Source organism: Monodelphis domestica, chromosome X (assembly GCF_027887165.1).
Source record: "Monodelphis domestica isolate mMonDom1 chromosome X, mMonDom1.pri, whole genome shotgun sequence".
NCBI classification, from domain to species: Eukaryota; Metazoa; Chordata; class Mammalia; order Didelphimorphia; family Didelphidae; genus Monodelphis; species Monodelphis domestica.
The window spans coordinates 80,090,875-80,107,634 of NC_077235.1; the positions used below are offsets into that span (position 1 = coordinate 80,090,875).

Genomic DNA, 16,760 nt, shown 5'->3' on the forward strand with positions numbered 1-16,760 from the left:
TGTCTGGCCCATGCTGTTGTCATTGCTTCCTTTTTGCTCCTCAGATGGCCGGCAGATCAACTGAAATTCCAGATGGTCAGGTCTAGGGCCGAAGACCTAGAGTGGGCTTCACATTAGTGCTCTCCTTGTGGGACTTAGCCTGTGTTAGCCCGGGAGGAAGTACATATTTTGGGAAGGTATCAACTGTGACATAAGGATATGGCCTTTGGTTTCTGAACCAGATGGCCGATTCGGCTGTTAGAAAACCTGTATGCCTTTGATGAATGAAAATCATATCTGGATATGAAAAATGACGTTTAAAGAGAAGACAAGGTGGGTCCCCAAAACCTGGAAGGGGTCTTTTTATTGATAGTTGGGAGAGGCTGGAAAGCCTGTGAGTTCTAGGGTAACCAGCTCTAGAACTGGAAGGGATCTCAGGTATCATCTAGTCCAACTCCTTCATTTTGCAGATGAGGAAATGAAGGCCCAGAGAGATGAAGACACTCACCCAAAGCCACCCAGGTGCTCTATGTCCATCATCAAGACTCCATTCTAACTGAAACACTTTTTATATTAATGAAATAAGCTTATTGTCCCAGCCCCACTTCTGTTAAAAGGAACTGGCATTTTGTAAACTGCTAGGTAGGAGGGCTTAGGCAAAGGAACTGTTTGCCCCCATTTTATGACAGTAATTCAAATCCCCCAACCGAGCAAGACCTCAAATTGGGTGTGCAGGTCTCATTTCTTTTTTTTAAGTGGTTTCTTGGAGGCTCTGAGTCTCAGATCTAAGCCACGAATGCAAAAAGCTCAACAGTGTTCTTGTTCTCCGAATTATGAATTATTTATAAGTGTTTCCAGCATCGAACATAAGCCTGGTACATAGAAAGCATTCATTTCATAAATGCTTGTCAGTTGATTGATGACATTTATGGAACGCTTTTTCAAAAACATATCATCCTTGTGGATTGCCGTGTTTCAAGAGAAAGGCATTATCATTTGAATTATTGATTCCTAACATTGCATGTTTGTGAGACAACCAGAGGTAACTGCAAAGCAAAGCAGTCCTAGGTTCAAGGCCCACCTCTGACCCATACTGGCTGTATAATCCTTGGCAAATCACTTGACCGTGCTCCCAAGTGACTGTCTCAAATCTTAAGTTTAAGTGAAGGCACCAGCCTGTATTGGTAGAGGCGATTTCCTCATCTTTCCTCATCCCATGGAATTATGGGTCCATTCAAAACAAATTAGCAGGAACATGGCGTATCTACTATGGGATTCCCATTCTATGTTCTATTTGTTTAAGGTACTGATTCATCACTTTGTGACATGTGGAATTTCCATCTGTCTAGGAATAATCCTCAAATTGATGTTTTTTTTGATTCTGAGATTCCCACCCTCCTCTCCACCGAGGAATGATCTGTGCTCTAATGTACAAGTTTCCACAAGTGAACACACTAAAATATATATGGGAACTTTTGTTAATAGACCTTTGACTTTATTGTTGTGGAATTCCCTTAGCCAAAAGAGGTTGGTACCTTCTTTTCCATTTCTTTTCTTAGATAGTTGCCTGGAGCCTAGAGAAATTAAGTGACTTATCCAAGGTCACACAGTCAAGACGTGTTAGAGTTGGTATTCGAACTTGGCCAAGTCTTCCTGACTCTGAGACTAGTTTCCTTGCCACAGTTTCAGCCTTATTCAAAGTAAATGAAGCATCCACTACCTCCTAGTAGATTGAAGGGGACTGCTGAGCTTCAGCTCCTCTGAGTAGACTTCCTGAAGAATCTGGTTGCAATGAAAAAAAGATTCTGGTCCCTAAAACCTTCACAGAGTTGGAAAAAGCTGAGATTGTGAGGTTCTGAAAATCCTGGTTGGGAGTGTCTTGGGGAGCGGGAACCAGGTCAGGAGAATAGTCTCTCAATCAGTTCTGTGGGGAGAAGAAGCCCAAGTTTAGGGCTTGAGAAATGGGGATAAAAATAGGGATATAGGTGAGAGGGAAGAAGAAACACATGGTTAAGCATGGGATCATAGATGGAAGGGAACACCCGCCATCTAAGTCTTCACCATCTCATTTAACAGAGGGGAGAAACAGGCCTGGGAAGAAGTGATTTGTTCACTAGAACATAGAATGGGAATCCCATAGTAGATACGCCATGTTCCTGCTAATTTGTTTTGAATGGACCCATAATTCCATGGGATGAGGAAAGATGAGGAAATCGCCTCTACCAATACAGGCTGGTGCCTTCACTTAAACTCAAGATTTGAGAGAGTCACTTGGGAGCACGGTTAAGTGATTTGCCAAGGAGTGGGTACTTCAGATGGGTTCAAAAAATGTCATCCTTCCTTCCTTGTCAACCATGGATGAGGCAGAAGGGATCTCAGAGGCTACATGGTACAATCCCCTCATTTCACAGAGGAGGAAACCGAGACTCATTGAGGTAATGTGACTTGTTTAAGATCACACAGAAAGTAAGTGGCAGAGTGAGGATTTGAACCCAGGTCTTCTATCTTAAGACCCAGTGCTTTTTCTATCCTAATTATGGGACAAAACACTATTCTGATTGTGAGTTGGAGGTGGGGGGCAGATTTGCTCGTCTCCAGCCTGTGTTTCTAAATGCTACGATTAGATCAGATCATATGAAGCCTTTTATGGACACAGGAGCTGCTTATAGCATGTGCCTGAAAGAATGGGTGTCCTTCTGTAGTGTCCTATCTCAATCCAAGCGGCCCATGCATCTAGTTCCTCCATAGGCTACTCCTTAATGGTGAAGACGGAAAGCTATTAGGCTAGGTGAATGGGTAAAGTACTCCTTAGAGGCTTGATTTTGTTTGCTTTCACTCAAGTATCTTCTTTTTCTTTTTTATTAAGGGGTAGATACAGCTTACTCCTATTAGTTTTTTTTAAGCCCCTCACCTTCTGTCTTAGAATCAACACTGCATTGATTTTGAGGCAGAGGAGCGGTCAGGACTAGGTCATGGGGGTTCAGTGACTTGCCCAGGGTCACACAGCTAGGAAGTGTCTGAGGCCAGATTTGAACCCAGGATCTCCCATCTCTAGGCCTGGCTCTCCATCCACTGAGCCACCCGGCTGCCCCCAGCTTAGTCTTGTTAGTGAAAAGAATGAACCCTCCTGAAGTGATTGCATTATTTGAATTTGTCCTGCATATTTCCGCTGGACTGGAGCCAGTTATCACATTTTATGTAATCATAACTTCACTCTAACAAAATTAGGTGGCACAGTGGATAGAGCTCCAGGCCTGACATTAGGAAGACCTGAGTTCAAATGTGGCCTCAGATAATCCCAACTGAGTGATCCCAGGCAAGTCACTTCACCCTGTTTACCACTGTTTCTTCATGTGTAAAATGAGCTGGAGAAGGATAATGGCAAACTAGCTGTGTGACCCTGGGCAAGTCACTTCACCCTGTTGCCTCGATTTCCTCATCTGTAAAATGAGCTGGAGAAGGAAATGGCAAATTGCTATGGGATCTTTGCCAAGAAAGCCCCCAATGGGATCACCAAGAGTTGGACACAACTGGAAACAACTGAACAAAAACTAACTAAATTCTTGTGTGCAAAGCTCTTCTGCTGGAGTAACCACTGGAAATGAATGTGGAGGGTAGCTAACTCTCCTAGCTCAAGAACCCTTCCTTAGCAAGCTGAGGCCTAACTGTTGGTTTTCTTTCTCCCCCTCCCCCCTTCCCGCTGGGCCTGCCGTCTTCTCCTGCTCAATGATGACAGCAAACTCTGGAAATGAACCTGACCAATCTCGTTAAGCGCAATAGCGAACTAGAAAATCAGATGGCGAAACTGATCCAGATCTGTCAGCAAGTGGAGGTATGTGCCAGCCAGCCATGTTTCTGACCCTTCTCTGTAGGCTAGATCACTCCCTCTTCTGTCTAGCCTTAGTGTTTGGGGCTGGGGGAGGATCACTAGCCACTTCTTAAGCACCTACTGTGCACTAGACGTTGTGCTGGGTACTTGTGATACAAAGACAAATTCAAAATTTCCCATCCGCCAACAACTTATTAAGCTCCTCCCATGCGCCAAGAACCATGCTACTTGCCAAAGATACAGAGACAAAATCATCATTATCCCTGCCCTTCATCAGGAAGGGTTAGGGTTAGGCACCTACTGTGTGCTAGTGCTGGCGCTACAAAGACAGACGTGGGAGCAGCCCCTGCCCTCAAGGAGCTTCCTTTCTATTAAACATGTTCATCCTGGCAGCGAATGGGGGGGCGTAGGGGGGCTGGCCCTTTGGAAGGGACGAGCGGTGTGGGGATTGGACCCAAAGTCTGAGAAATGGGATTCCCTAGGGTGAGGTTGCTGGACTGCCCCAGGGGCCTGGGGATGGGGTGGGGGTGAGGATTGTTGGCTAAGTTGACAATCTCCTCTTTGCTGGCATCACAGGTACGGCTCTCATCTCCTACTTTCACCTCCACCCACTGCCTGTCCCATTTCTATCCTTTATCCATCCTCATTGCGGTTCCAGCCCTGTCACCACTTCTCAATGTCCCTCACCTAGCCGAGCTGAGGAGTGTTTCTGAAACAGGGAAACTAAGCCAACTCGGAAGAATCTGGTGTTTTCCCCTTTCCCGTTGGGCCAGAAGAACCTCGCTGGGCTATTTTTTTGTCATTTTGATCTCATGGGAGGGGTGAGAGCAGGCATGAAAGGTCATGGGAAGCCTCAGGGAGAGTGCCAGGATAAAAAGGTTTTCAGGCCTGTTCCAGGCCTGTTCGTCAAGTTCTGATGGAGGAGACAGGTGAATGTGACCGGACGGGTGTACTTGGTTTTACACAATAGATATTTGCAGTACCTCCAGAGTTGGAGGCCAAATGCATTTTGGGACATCACATAATATCTTCAAGTCACACGAGCCCTGCTGGGACTCCTTGGGGAAGGCAAAGCATCCTTCTGATGGGGCTTACCTGCTATAGCTTTGGAGTCTAGATTTGGCTATCTGTACAGCAGGGGATGTCTAGGTGATGCGTTGCCTGGGGAATGAGATCCTTAGGAGCCTAGATCCAGAACTGACAGTGGGGCAGGGGGGAACCTCAGAGACCCTCTTGTGTTCCCGAGGAGGGGAACTGTGGCCCAGGAAAGAGACTAATCCAAGGCGGCCCATAGAATCCTAGATGTAGGGCTTGAAGGCACCTTATAGGCTGGTGATGGCAAACCTTTTAGAGACCAAGTGGCCAAACTGCAAACTGCATGGAGAGGGGGAGGGGAGCAGCCCCACTCCATGTCCCTCTGACTTTCTAGTAACTAACTCTGCCAAACTCTGTGCTGGGGCAACAGTGGGTTTGCCCACAGAGAGGGCTCTGAGGGCCCCCCTCAGCACACATGCCACAGGTTCACCACCATGGGTATAGGATCTCCAACTTGTTTAACAGAGAAGGAAACTGGGTCTCAGGAAGTTAAATGACTTAGCCAAGGAGACATGTAGGAGCATAATTCTAAGAGATGGAAGGAGTCTCAGAAGCCATCAAGTTCAACCCCCTTGTTTAACATATAAATTAGAAGTTGAAGCTGAGAGAGATCAAGTGACTTGTCCAAGGTCATATAGACCAAACCAAGATTTGAATCCAGATTCTCAAGAGCTGGAAGGCCTTTAAGCATAAGCCACTTGTTTTTACAGATGAGGAAACCAAGGCCTAGGGACTTCCCTAATAAACCACCAAGGCAAAGTTGAAACCCATGTCTTGTCTATCTGGAAGGGACTTGGGAGGTGATCTGATCCAGCCTTCTCATTTTACACAAAGAAGGAAACTCAGAACTGGAGAGGTACTGTGGCTGCCCCAGATCATACAGGCCATCTGCAACAGAGGTAGGATTTGAACCCAGATCTCATAATGCCAGAGCCAGTATCTTTTCCACACTGGTTGTAGTTAGAGCCTGGAGTGATTAAAGAAGGAATAGAGAGAGACCTCTCCGTCCTTTCTTTCTCTTTCTTCTGTTTAACTCCCATCCTCTCCATCTCTCCAAAAAAACAAATCAAAGAGATAGAAAGAAACACAGCAGAGGGGCTGCGAGAGAGGAGGCATTCTAGAGCAGATCTCACCTTTTCAGAAGTCAAACGATGAAACAAAATTAGTTCAAAGACCGAGAAGGTGGTTCCCTTTTAGTCCCTTGTTGAATAAGAGCTTGGGTTGTGCTGGAGGCAGAATAATAGGGACTAATGGCTTGGGTTCATTTCTTTCGTGTGTGCTTGGAGATCAGAGGAGGGCCGATACGGAATTAAATGGAAACCTGGAATATAGAAAACATATTCTTGATTATCGAAAAGCTGGTATTAACTTCTTCACACTATTAATGCCCTCCTCTTGCCCAGGGTGCCCACGTTCACTCATATTTTTATAGTTGGAATAGAGGGAAAAACTTTACATTTGATTGGAAGTCAGGGAAACAGACTCTCCCCACTCACTCCCTGAAAGCCCTGTGCCTCGTTTTCCTTATCTAAAAGTGAGAAGAGGACTAGCTAATCTCTCTAAAGGCCCGTCTCCATCTAACTGGATGCTCTTCCTACCTAGGGAGCTCATTAGATCCAGGCCTGCTCGACTCGGACCCATTCCCTTGGGCCCACCCTTCCTTGCCTGGCTCTTCGATCAAAGCTTTGATTCTCTTGACTCAGGGCCCTGCCATTCTCTGATGTGAAGGGAACAAGTCGTTAATACATTTTTCCTTTTGACCAGATGACTCTACTGATATAGGGAGCTACAGGGAAGGAATCTCCGTCCACCAGTGTTTACTCTTCTGCACCTCATGGCCTTGGAGACTTGTTTGGGGGCCCTGAGCAATTGCCCAGTGTTTGATAATCGGTGCCCCACACTGTCCCCCTGTAACTGACCCCCACTGATGCTTTCTTTCTTGGGGGATGAACCACGAACACTGACCCTCCCAGATGATAGCTGTATATTTCGACTCTGGCTTCGGGAGAAAAGGAGGGACTCCGTCACAACTAGCAGCTCACTTTAGGAGCAATCCTCCAAGCTGGCCATGTGGGTGGCCATCTCTTCGGTCTATGCATAGGGCTATCTCTTCAAGTACTTTTGCATGTCACGGTGCCAAAAAAAGAACCCAAGCTAGAGGCATGGGTCTTATTCCTTGAGAGCTGACAGTATAACAGACGCACACACATCTGTGTGCACAGAAAATACTTACAGCAGAATAAAAATGGAAAAAAATATAGGGTGTCCCAAAAGTTTTAGTGCAGTTTTAAGTTTATAAAAGCCTAAACTGCACTAAGACTTTTGAGACAATCTGTATACTATATTACATCAAAATCTCTTAAGTCGTATTTTATATCATATTGAAATTGCTTGCTGTGTTGTGGGCTGGGTGGCTACATCGTCTGTGATGTTATCATCAAAAGTTTAGGAATGTGCTTTGGATATACAAGGGATCTGTGATGTCATTGGAACAGGACACTTTGGAGGGAGGAAACTCCTTTCAGCAATGCACATTAATACCTTCTTTGCAGCTAGGGGGCACTGCAGTGGATAGAGCATCAGGCCTGGAATCGGGAAGACCAGAGTTCAAATCCACCCTCAGACACTTCCTGGTTGTGGGACCCCCCGCTTCAGTTTCCTCCTCTGTTAAATGAGCTGAAGAAGGAAATGGCAAACCAACAACAACCCTATTTTCCATTTTAGGCTCAAGACTGTGTATCGGTTCCAAGACAGAAGAGCAGTAAGGGCTAGGCAATGGGGGTTAAGTGACTTGCCCAAGGTCACACAGCTAGGAAGTATCTGAGGCTAGATTTGGACCCGGGATCTCCTTTCTCCAGACCAGGCCATTTATTAACTGTGCTACGTAGCTGCTCCTGATTATCTTTTAAAAAAAAACTCTAGCCTTCTGTTTCAGTATCAATTCTAATGCAGAAGAATGGTAAGGGCTAAGTCAGAGGAGTTAAGAGACTTGTCCAGGGTCTCACAACTAAGTAGTGTCTGAGGCTAGATTTGAACCCAAGACCTTCCATCTCCAGGCCTGGCTCTCTATCCACTGAACCACCCAGATGCCCCCACTCCAGTATTCTTGCTAAGAAAACCCCAAATCGGGTCATGGAGAGTCAGACCCATTTGAAACAACTGAACACCACCACCTACTTTGCAAAGTTATTGGCCTAGAGAATTGCCTTGAGCATGGAGAGGTTGTGACTTGCCCAGGGTCTCACAATCGATCAGTTCATGTCTTTGAGGTTAATTCTCTCTATACATGATGTCACACTGCTTCTCCTGGGTCAAACTGCTTAATGTAAGTCAAGACAGTTAGTAAATTGAATGTTCAAGCTGAAAAGGACCCCCAGAGTCCTTCAAATCCAACTTCCTCATTTAACTGGAGGATACCAAGGCTCAGAGAGTAGAAATGAATTGTACAAGGTCACTGGGCTTAGCTCAGGTCTCTGGTCTCCTGGCTCAGTGAGAGCACCTAACAAGGACCCATTGATAGAAAATACTATAAAGGTTGGTGAACCCGGTGGAGAATGGGTACAACTGAGACCAGGAGGAGAGGAAAAAATTAGTTCAATTTCCTCAGCATGGGAGATCCCAAGAGAATGATCTTGGTTCTTGTCCTCAAGAAGCTTCCATTCTGCTGCAACAATCCAAGATGGATGCCTATTAGTAAGTGCAAGAGAGCTGGAAGAAGGAGAAAATGCCCTTAAGTGAGCAAGGGACCAGGCAGGGCTTGGTATTGGAGGTCATGGCTGAGCTGAGCCTAGAAGGGAGTCAGGGATTCTAAGGGATAGAAGTTAGAAAGCAGTATATTCCAAGCATGTAGAAAAGATAGCCTGTGCAAAGGTTTGGAGATGGGAAATGGGCTGTCCAGTTGAGGGGAGTTAATAGACCAGTTTGGCTGGAATCTCAACTGTACGAAGGAGAATATTGAGAAATTAACCTGGGAAGGTAGGTGGGAGCTGGATTGTGAAAGACTTTAGATGCCAACTGAAGCAATTTGCCCCAAAAGGAAGCCAATGAAGACTTTTTCAAAGGGAAGGGATATGGTTAAGCTTGACTCTTAGGAAGACTAATTTGGCAGCTTTATGGACAATGGATTAGGGAGAGGTGAGACTGGATGCTGGGAAATGGGTGGGATATGATTTAGGATTAGGCATGAGAGTTGTGGCCATGTGTATGGAGAGAAAAGGATTGGACGGCATAAATGTTGTAGATATAGAATTGACAAGACTTGGTAAGTGACTAGAAATGAGGGATGATGGAGAGGGATGACACCGAGGTAGGTCACAGACCTGGGCGACTAGTCCCCTCGTCCAAAACAGAGAACTTTGGAGGAACAGTGAGTTTAGGGGGAGAATAGAGTCCTTTTTGGCTATATGAACAAAAGATATTAAACAAGAAGGTAAATTCAGCCTCTAAGGTATCCCTGTGATTTTGTTGGCTATTCATTGCTATTAGAATTATTATGAATATGAATATCAATATTCTTTGATTCTTCAGTGGATTCATGATCTCTTCAACGTGGGTCACAGCCCATTCATTCCCCTTTACAGCATGTGACTCTTGTCCATGCCCTTCCTGGATCTTCCATTGGAAGGCTATCTAGGGTATTGGAGGCTCTCCTCTAGAGTTCTTGGCATTGTAGTGGAGTACTCCAGCAGACACTTAGTTGCCTTGCCTCCCAGGCTCACCACATGATGAACTCCCCTTTTCCGGTCAGAGATCTCTTAGATAATTAATGTCTTTTATGCCTCTTGTCTTGTGCCACCCCAAAGTTTCCATAAAACTTCTTTCCCCTCTACTGCTTCTCGTGGTTTTATGAACTAATGTTGCTCAGGATCGTCCACCACCCTCCCATAGTTTTACATAGGAGTTAGAGTCTGAAGTGTGCCATCTTTGGCTGCCATCTCTATTGGCTTGGCAAGACAAACAAGAATTGGCTGGTGGAATTGGTTCCCAGGCTCTTTTGATGTTCTTGTAGGGACTGATCTACATTTATTTTTCAGAACTTTCTTTTTTTGTTATTATTCTAAACTCCATAAACATCATCAAGCCACAAATATTTCCATATTCTGCCGTAGAACAGAAAAAGAGGATTGTACATGAAACCATGAATCTGTCACATTTAGCTTGCAGTCTTGAAAATGATTATAATAAATTCAACAAACCTGTTCCAAGCTGTCCACTTTGCCTGTTTCTCCTTCCTTTTGCTCCTTTTGTCTTCCTTTCTCTTTTGTTCTCTTTTGTACATTTAAAAATGCCATAATGACTTTTCCTTCCTTCCTTCCTTCCTTCCTTCCTTCCTTCCTTCCTTCCTTCCTTCCTTCCTTCCTTCCTTCCTTCCTTCCTTCCTTCCTTCCTTCCTTCCTTCCTTCCTTCCTTCCTTCCTTCCTTCCTTCCTTCCTTCCTTCCTTCCTTCCTTCCTTCCTTCCTTCCTCCCTTCCTCCCTTCCTCCCTTCCTCCCTTCCTTCCTCCCTTCCTCCCTTCCTCCCTTCCTCCTTTCCTCCCTTCCTTCCTCCTTTCCTCCCTTCCTCCCTTCCTCCCTCCCTTCCTTCCTTCCTTCCTTCCTTCCTCCCTTCCTTCCTTCCTTCCTTCCTTCCTTCCTTCCTTCCTTCCTTCCTTTACTTTACATCATCATCATCATCATCTCAATTACCCCTCTTCCTTCCAAATCCTTCCCCTACATGGGGAAAAAACCCTCTTCCTTTGTAACAAATAGCTATAGTTAAGCACAACAAGTTTACAGATTGGTCATTTCTATTCAGAGGCATTTTATTTTCCCCAATCACATGTAATAACAATTTTCGACATATACTTTCTGAGTTTATAAGATGCAAGCTGTCTCTCTCTCTCTCTCCCTCCCTGCCTTGCCGTGCCTCCCCCTCAGAGATGGTAAGCAGTTTGATCAGGATTATACATGTATTATCACTTTCATGTCTTTTTGAAGCCTAGTTCAGGTACCTCTTCTTCCATGGAGTCTTGCTTGATCTCAGAATCCTCCCTATAACTTTTGGACTTCTCTCTGACTTCTTCTTTGGGATTAAGTTCAGAGGACCCTAGATCTAGAGCTGGACAGTACCTCAGAGACCCATCTAGTCCAATCTCCTCACTTTACGGAGATGGAAACTGAGGCCCAGAGAGGGAAAATGACTTGTCCCATGCCCCACAAGAAGTAAGCATCAAGCTAGGATTGATCATGTTCTTGCTTCTATTATAGTTATTCAGACTTGTATTTTTTCTTCCTGCCACAAGAATGAAAAGTTCCTTAAGAGTAAGCGCTCAGTCTTTGTTCATTATTGAATCTCTCCAGAACCCAGCACAGTTCACTTAATAAATCTTTGTGGAGTTGAACTGAGTGATGGCCAAATATTGTGTAAGACTAGACAGGGGACAGAATACACAGATGACTTGAAAAGGGATCTGGGGGCCATTTTCTAATCCCTAATTAAAAACACCCGAAACTTAGTTGAATGACGATTTGTCTTCAGCATAACTATTCAGCCAGTAAGCCTTGCCTGACTTTCTCAGTGGTGGGCCCCATTGTGGGGGAGCCAGCCCAGGTACTTCTGAGAGCTCTCCAACTGTTTCTCTTCATGCCAAACCTGTTTCTCTTCCTTGTTGTTTTAGATTGCTCTTGTCAGAGATTGACTTTCCAAAAAGGGACTCCAAAAAGTCTTTCCTTTTCCTTTTCTTGTCCCTTTTCCCAGCCTTCTGTTCTCCTGAGAAAGGAACACAGCTACATTCTTCCCATTATTACAGGAATAGAGATTAGAATCACCTCTTGTTTGCTAGCTGAATTCTGTGGCCTGCAGCTGATAGCTGCTACCCAGTTCTTAGAAGCCAGTGACCTGGTATTTGGAAAATATTTTCTGTTAGGACCAGGGATCATGGGAATGAAGCCAAGGAAGCCCCAACACTCCCTTTCATGTCTCTGTTGACCTTGTTACTCTAACTACTTGATCTCTTTATATAGTTCTTTGTCCTGTTTTTGTTTACATTTTCAAAGGAAATCCTCGTATCATGCCTGTCTAGTGGAAAATGTATACCCAAATGAGTACTTCCTCTTGGCTTCCAAGATGCTTTGGAAGTGAGCACTCCTAAAAACAACTGAGGAGAGGAGAAATGGGCAGTACCTGGTTAGATGATCAACAACATATATTCAAGCCTACCATGGCAGGTGCTGGAGAGGATCAAAAAGAAGTAAATATGCATGATTGATGCCATTAAGAAACTTGGTCTGATTAGGGAGACACAACTTACAAATGTGTGTAGTACCTTGCATATAATAGGTACCTCATAAATGATGTGTTGAATAGAAATGTTAAAGAATCATAGAGCCCATGAAATATTGAGAAGAGGTCCTTTCCCCTTTCTGGTGGACCATCCCTACCCCAGGGAAAGTCTGTGCCCATGAACCTATGGCATATATGCCAGAGGGGGCTTCTCCCCTCCTCCTCCTCTCCACTGCACCTGAGGACATTTCTCACTTCACTTGCCCCTCTGCCCAGCAACTCAATGGGAGTGCTTCCTCCCTCCACTGTCTGGGGTAAGGCAGGGGGCTCACATGCAGCATAAGGGTTACAGTTTGGGCACCCAGTCTCTAAAGGGTTCACCATCACTGGTCTATACCATCCCAATAATTCAGAGTATTATACTCCAATAGGTTTTCATGGGGGAACAAGGAAAAGGGTTCACCATCAAGGCACTTCTTCCCATCATTTGCTACTGTGACTCCTAGTTACTCACTATCATGACATTTCCAGTCATTGTTGTTTGGTGCTTTCTAATGTATTGTGCTATCCTCTTCTGTTTTATGAGTGAATTCCTTCCATTCATGTTCATGGTTATGTATTTCCCTCCCTCCTATCCTTTTATACTTTTTTCTCTTTTTATTCCCATTCTCCCTTTTACAAAGAAGGTGGTGAAAGAGGAATGATCTATAATTGAAACTGTTTTTACTTTGCTTCCCTTTCCCCCTCTTATTCTGTCCCCTATCATAGATTTTTACCTTTTTTCTCTTTTAATCTCCCTCTTGAGCCCTCTGACACTGAAGTTTGTTTTGCTTATGGCTAATCTCTCACCAATTAGACTCTCTTTCTTAATCCTCACTCCTTACCCTCTCCATGTCCCCACCTATTTCCTTGTTGAGTTTAATATATTTCTACACCAAAATCTGTGTTCAGGCCTCCTTTGGCTAGTTCACATAAAAATGAGATTCACATGAAGCTCATTCCCCTACCTCCTCACTTTATCTCAGGAACTCCAGTTCTGTGAGATTATACATTTTCTCATTTTTTTCCTCCTTTCTTCCCTAGTATATTCCTCATTCTCTTCCTTTTCTTTCTTCCCTCAAGACCATCAAAACAGAAAAACTATCTCTTGACCCTCTTTCTTAGTTGATTTCAGGACCTTGGAAAACATTAGTGTTCTGAAGGGACATTTCTTTCTTCTTCCCCTTATTAAAATATAAGCACTTCATCATCCTAAATAAGCTCCTTCCAAATGTTCAAATCTATTTTCTTTTCCAGGCTTTGACTACTATGTTTGCATTTCAAAATTTCTTTATAACTCTGGTCTCTTTACAAGGAATTCTTGAAAGTCTTCTGCTACATTAAAGATCCATTTCTACCCCTTCACCCCATTTCCACCCTCTTACACCTATATGATTATACTCATTTTCTCAAAGAAAGTTATTCTTGATTGAAATCTTGATTGTATGCCGTTTAGAATGTAATTCCAAGAGCTCTTCTCCTTTACTGTAGTAGTTGTCAAATCTTGTGTGAATCTTACTGTATTTCCTTGTTACTTGAACTCTTTCTTTTTTCTTTAAACCCTTACCTTCCATCTTGGAGTCAATACTGTGTATTGGCTCCAAGGCAGAAGAGTGGTATGGGCTAGGCAATGGGGGTTAAGTGACTTGCCCAGGGTCACACAGCTGGGAAGTGTCTGAGGTCAGATTTGAACCTAGGACCTCCTGTCTCTAGGTCTGACTCTCAATCCACTGAGCCACCCAACTGCCACCTATTTGAACTCTTTCTGAGGACTGTTTTACCTATTTTCTTTTACCTGGCTGCTCTGGATTTTGCCCATGAAATCCCTGGGAATTTTCATTTGAGAGTTTCTTTTAGGCCACAGTGAGATCAGGTGGAATTCAATTCTAGTGATTTTCCCAACCCCTCTCCACTCAGGGCTTTTACTGAGGAAATCTGTGAGTTCTAAAAGTTGCCCAATTCATTCCTGTTCATCACCATCTCCTTTTACTGACTGGGAGGAATTATGGGGTGGGGGAGGAAAGAAGGAGAGTGTCTAAGAGATATAATGGATCCTCTAGCTTGCTATTTGAGAGACTTAAAAAAAACCCTTACCTTCTGTCTTAGAATCAATACTTTGCATCTGTTCGATGACCAAAGAATAGTAAGGGCAAGGTAATGAGGGTTAAGTGATTTGCCCAGGGTCGCCCAGCTAGGAAGTGTTTGAGACCAGATCTGAACCTAGGACCTCCCGCCTTTAAGACTGGCTTTCTATCCACTGAACCATTTAGCTGCCCTCTATTTGAGAGACTTTTTACAGTCTGGCTTTCTATGATGCTCTCTGACTGTTTCAATAAATTACATTTGTTGAATCCTAGGAATTGAGGGTCATTAATGAGGAGGGAGGATGAAACCAAGTATGAGATGCGAATTCGAAGAGTCATATTTTTGGTAATTTGGGGGCATGCTCCTCTTGAAACTGGGGGCCAGCTCAACCATATACAACTTCCAGAAAGATCATGGGTGATTGATAGAGGGGAAAACGGTACAGTCATGAGTAGTCAGAGTGATCCTTAGTTGCCAAACAATATACTACACTCCCTCAGTTGGCCAGTTAATTCAGTAGTCAGGTGAAAACTGGTGTTAATGGATCTAGCTACTTGTTTGACCCTTAGAACACCTCATCCATACCAGCTATAACACCCGTGTAGCCTTTCGAGCACTTTCTTAAGAATGCTCCAGATGGCTTCATTTTTTCACCCTAATTTCAAATACCCTCCAGAAACTACCATGCTTTCTGGAATGTTTTTTGTTAATACTTTAAGCACCAGGCTGGGCCTGGAGTCAGCAAGACTGGCCTCAGGTACGTACTAGCTTTGTGACCCACAATCATTATTTGCCTCAGATCTGTAAAATGGGAATGATAATAGCACCGCCCTTCCAGGATTATTGTAAGACTCAAATGAGATAATTTTTATAAAAGTGCTTAGCATCACCAATGGCGGGGGGGGGGGCAGAAAATGATCTTTGTTTCTAATGAATAATGTTTGAAAATGACCAAATAAAATAATGTTTAAAAGGAAAAGAAATTAAAAAAACCCAAAGTGCTTAGCCCAGAGCCTGATACGTGGTAGGCATTAGAGAAATAATGCTTATGCCCTTCCCTTCATTCCAAGGGAGCAGGTGAGGTGGCCCAATCTCATTATCTCTCACCCTCTCCTGGTTCTTCTTCTACTTGGGTTCATGGGAAATCCATTTACAAATGAATTCAAGGGGAACTGTGACAGGAAACACACTGTGTTCTTGGGGCCAGGAGATGGGTAGGGGGCCATTCATCCAACAGACTGGTAACAAGTATTTATAGTGATTCGCTGGAGGGAGGATTCTAGACTAAGTGGGAGAAAGGATAATACCTCCCATTGATCAATTAGTTTAAGAAATAAATGGAGTCAGACTCTAAAGTCAGAGGACATGGGTTCAAATTATGTCTTTGTCACTGAATATCTGTATGGACTTAGGCAAGATGTTTTATCTTCCTAGCTTCTGTTTTCTTCTCTGAAATGTGGGAGTTCAATTAGATGGCTTCTGTGGCTGTTTCCAGCCCCAGATCTCTGACCCTATATATTTCTGTGCCTCAGTTTCCCCCTTTATTAATAATAGCTAACATTTGTATAACACTTTCTATATGTTTAACAATTATTTACTTAGGGCTTTACAGTTATTATCTAATTTGATCCTCACAACAACCCTAGAAAGTAGCTGCCATTATTATCCCCATTTTAGATGAGAAAATTGAGGCATCCAGAGAAAAGTATGTTTTCAAAGGTCACACAGCTAGAAAGAGTTTGAGGCCAGATTTGAATTCGAATCTCCCCGACTCTATAGGTCCAATACTTTTGGAATGAATGATCTTCCAAAGGCCTTTCACCTCTGGAACTGTAATTGTATATATGACTTTGGCAAGCCCTTCCTTTCTGGGGCTCAGTTTCCTCTTCTGTAATTCAAGAGGGTTGGATTCAATGAGCTTTGAGAACCCTCTCATCTCTAGCTTCAAGAGCCTAAGGTCCCTGCCCACAGAGGAAGGGTGACAGATTGACTCAATGTAGTTCTAAAATCATGTCTTTTTTCCCATGTAGGAACACATTAAAATATCTGAATTGTTTTCATACTGGCTTCCTTGAGATTCAACTTCATCCATTTTGAGTGAGACCAGGGCAGAAAAGTAGAGGGGGGGGGTAACAAGTCCAGACAAAGACATGAAATATGTAATCAGGACTTTGTGGGGATAAACAAGAGAGAAGGGTTCCCTCCCTTTGTGTTCTGAGGGTGGTTTATAAACAGGCACTAGCCTTGAATGTCAAGGGAGCTGGTGACGGATGGGCTGCTGGGAGGAGCAGACCCAGAAGGCATTTTATCTGAAGAGTCATTGCTGACCTCTCCAGGTAACTGCATTTGGGAATACGTGGGTGAAAATGAGATGAGGCTGGCTCAGGGAGATGGAGGAGGAGGAGGAAAGATAGGAAGAGGAGGAGGAAGAGGAGGAAGAAACCAAAGGAGCTCCAGAAAATCAAACCCATGTG

General features: G+C 44.0%; 1 protein-coding gene across 3 annotated transcripts in view; it reads left to right on the forward strand.

Annotated features, from left to right (window-relative positions):
* MID2 (midline 2) overlaps positions 1–16,760 on the forward strand; it is a 99,054-nt gene that overhangs the window by 30,975 nt on the left and 51,319 nt on the right. For all 3 annotated transcript variants that reach the window (XM_007506940.2, XM_056809419.1, XM_007506941.2), the window contains exon 3: positions 3,716–3,811. In XM_007506940.2, coding sequence (XP_007507002.1) covers positions 3,716–3,811 — 96 coding nt within the window. The remainder of the gene's footprint in view (positions 1–3,715; positions 3,812–16,760) is intronic.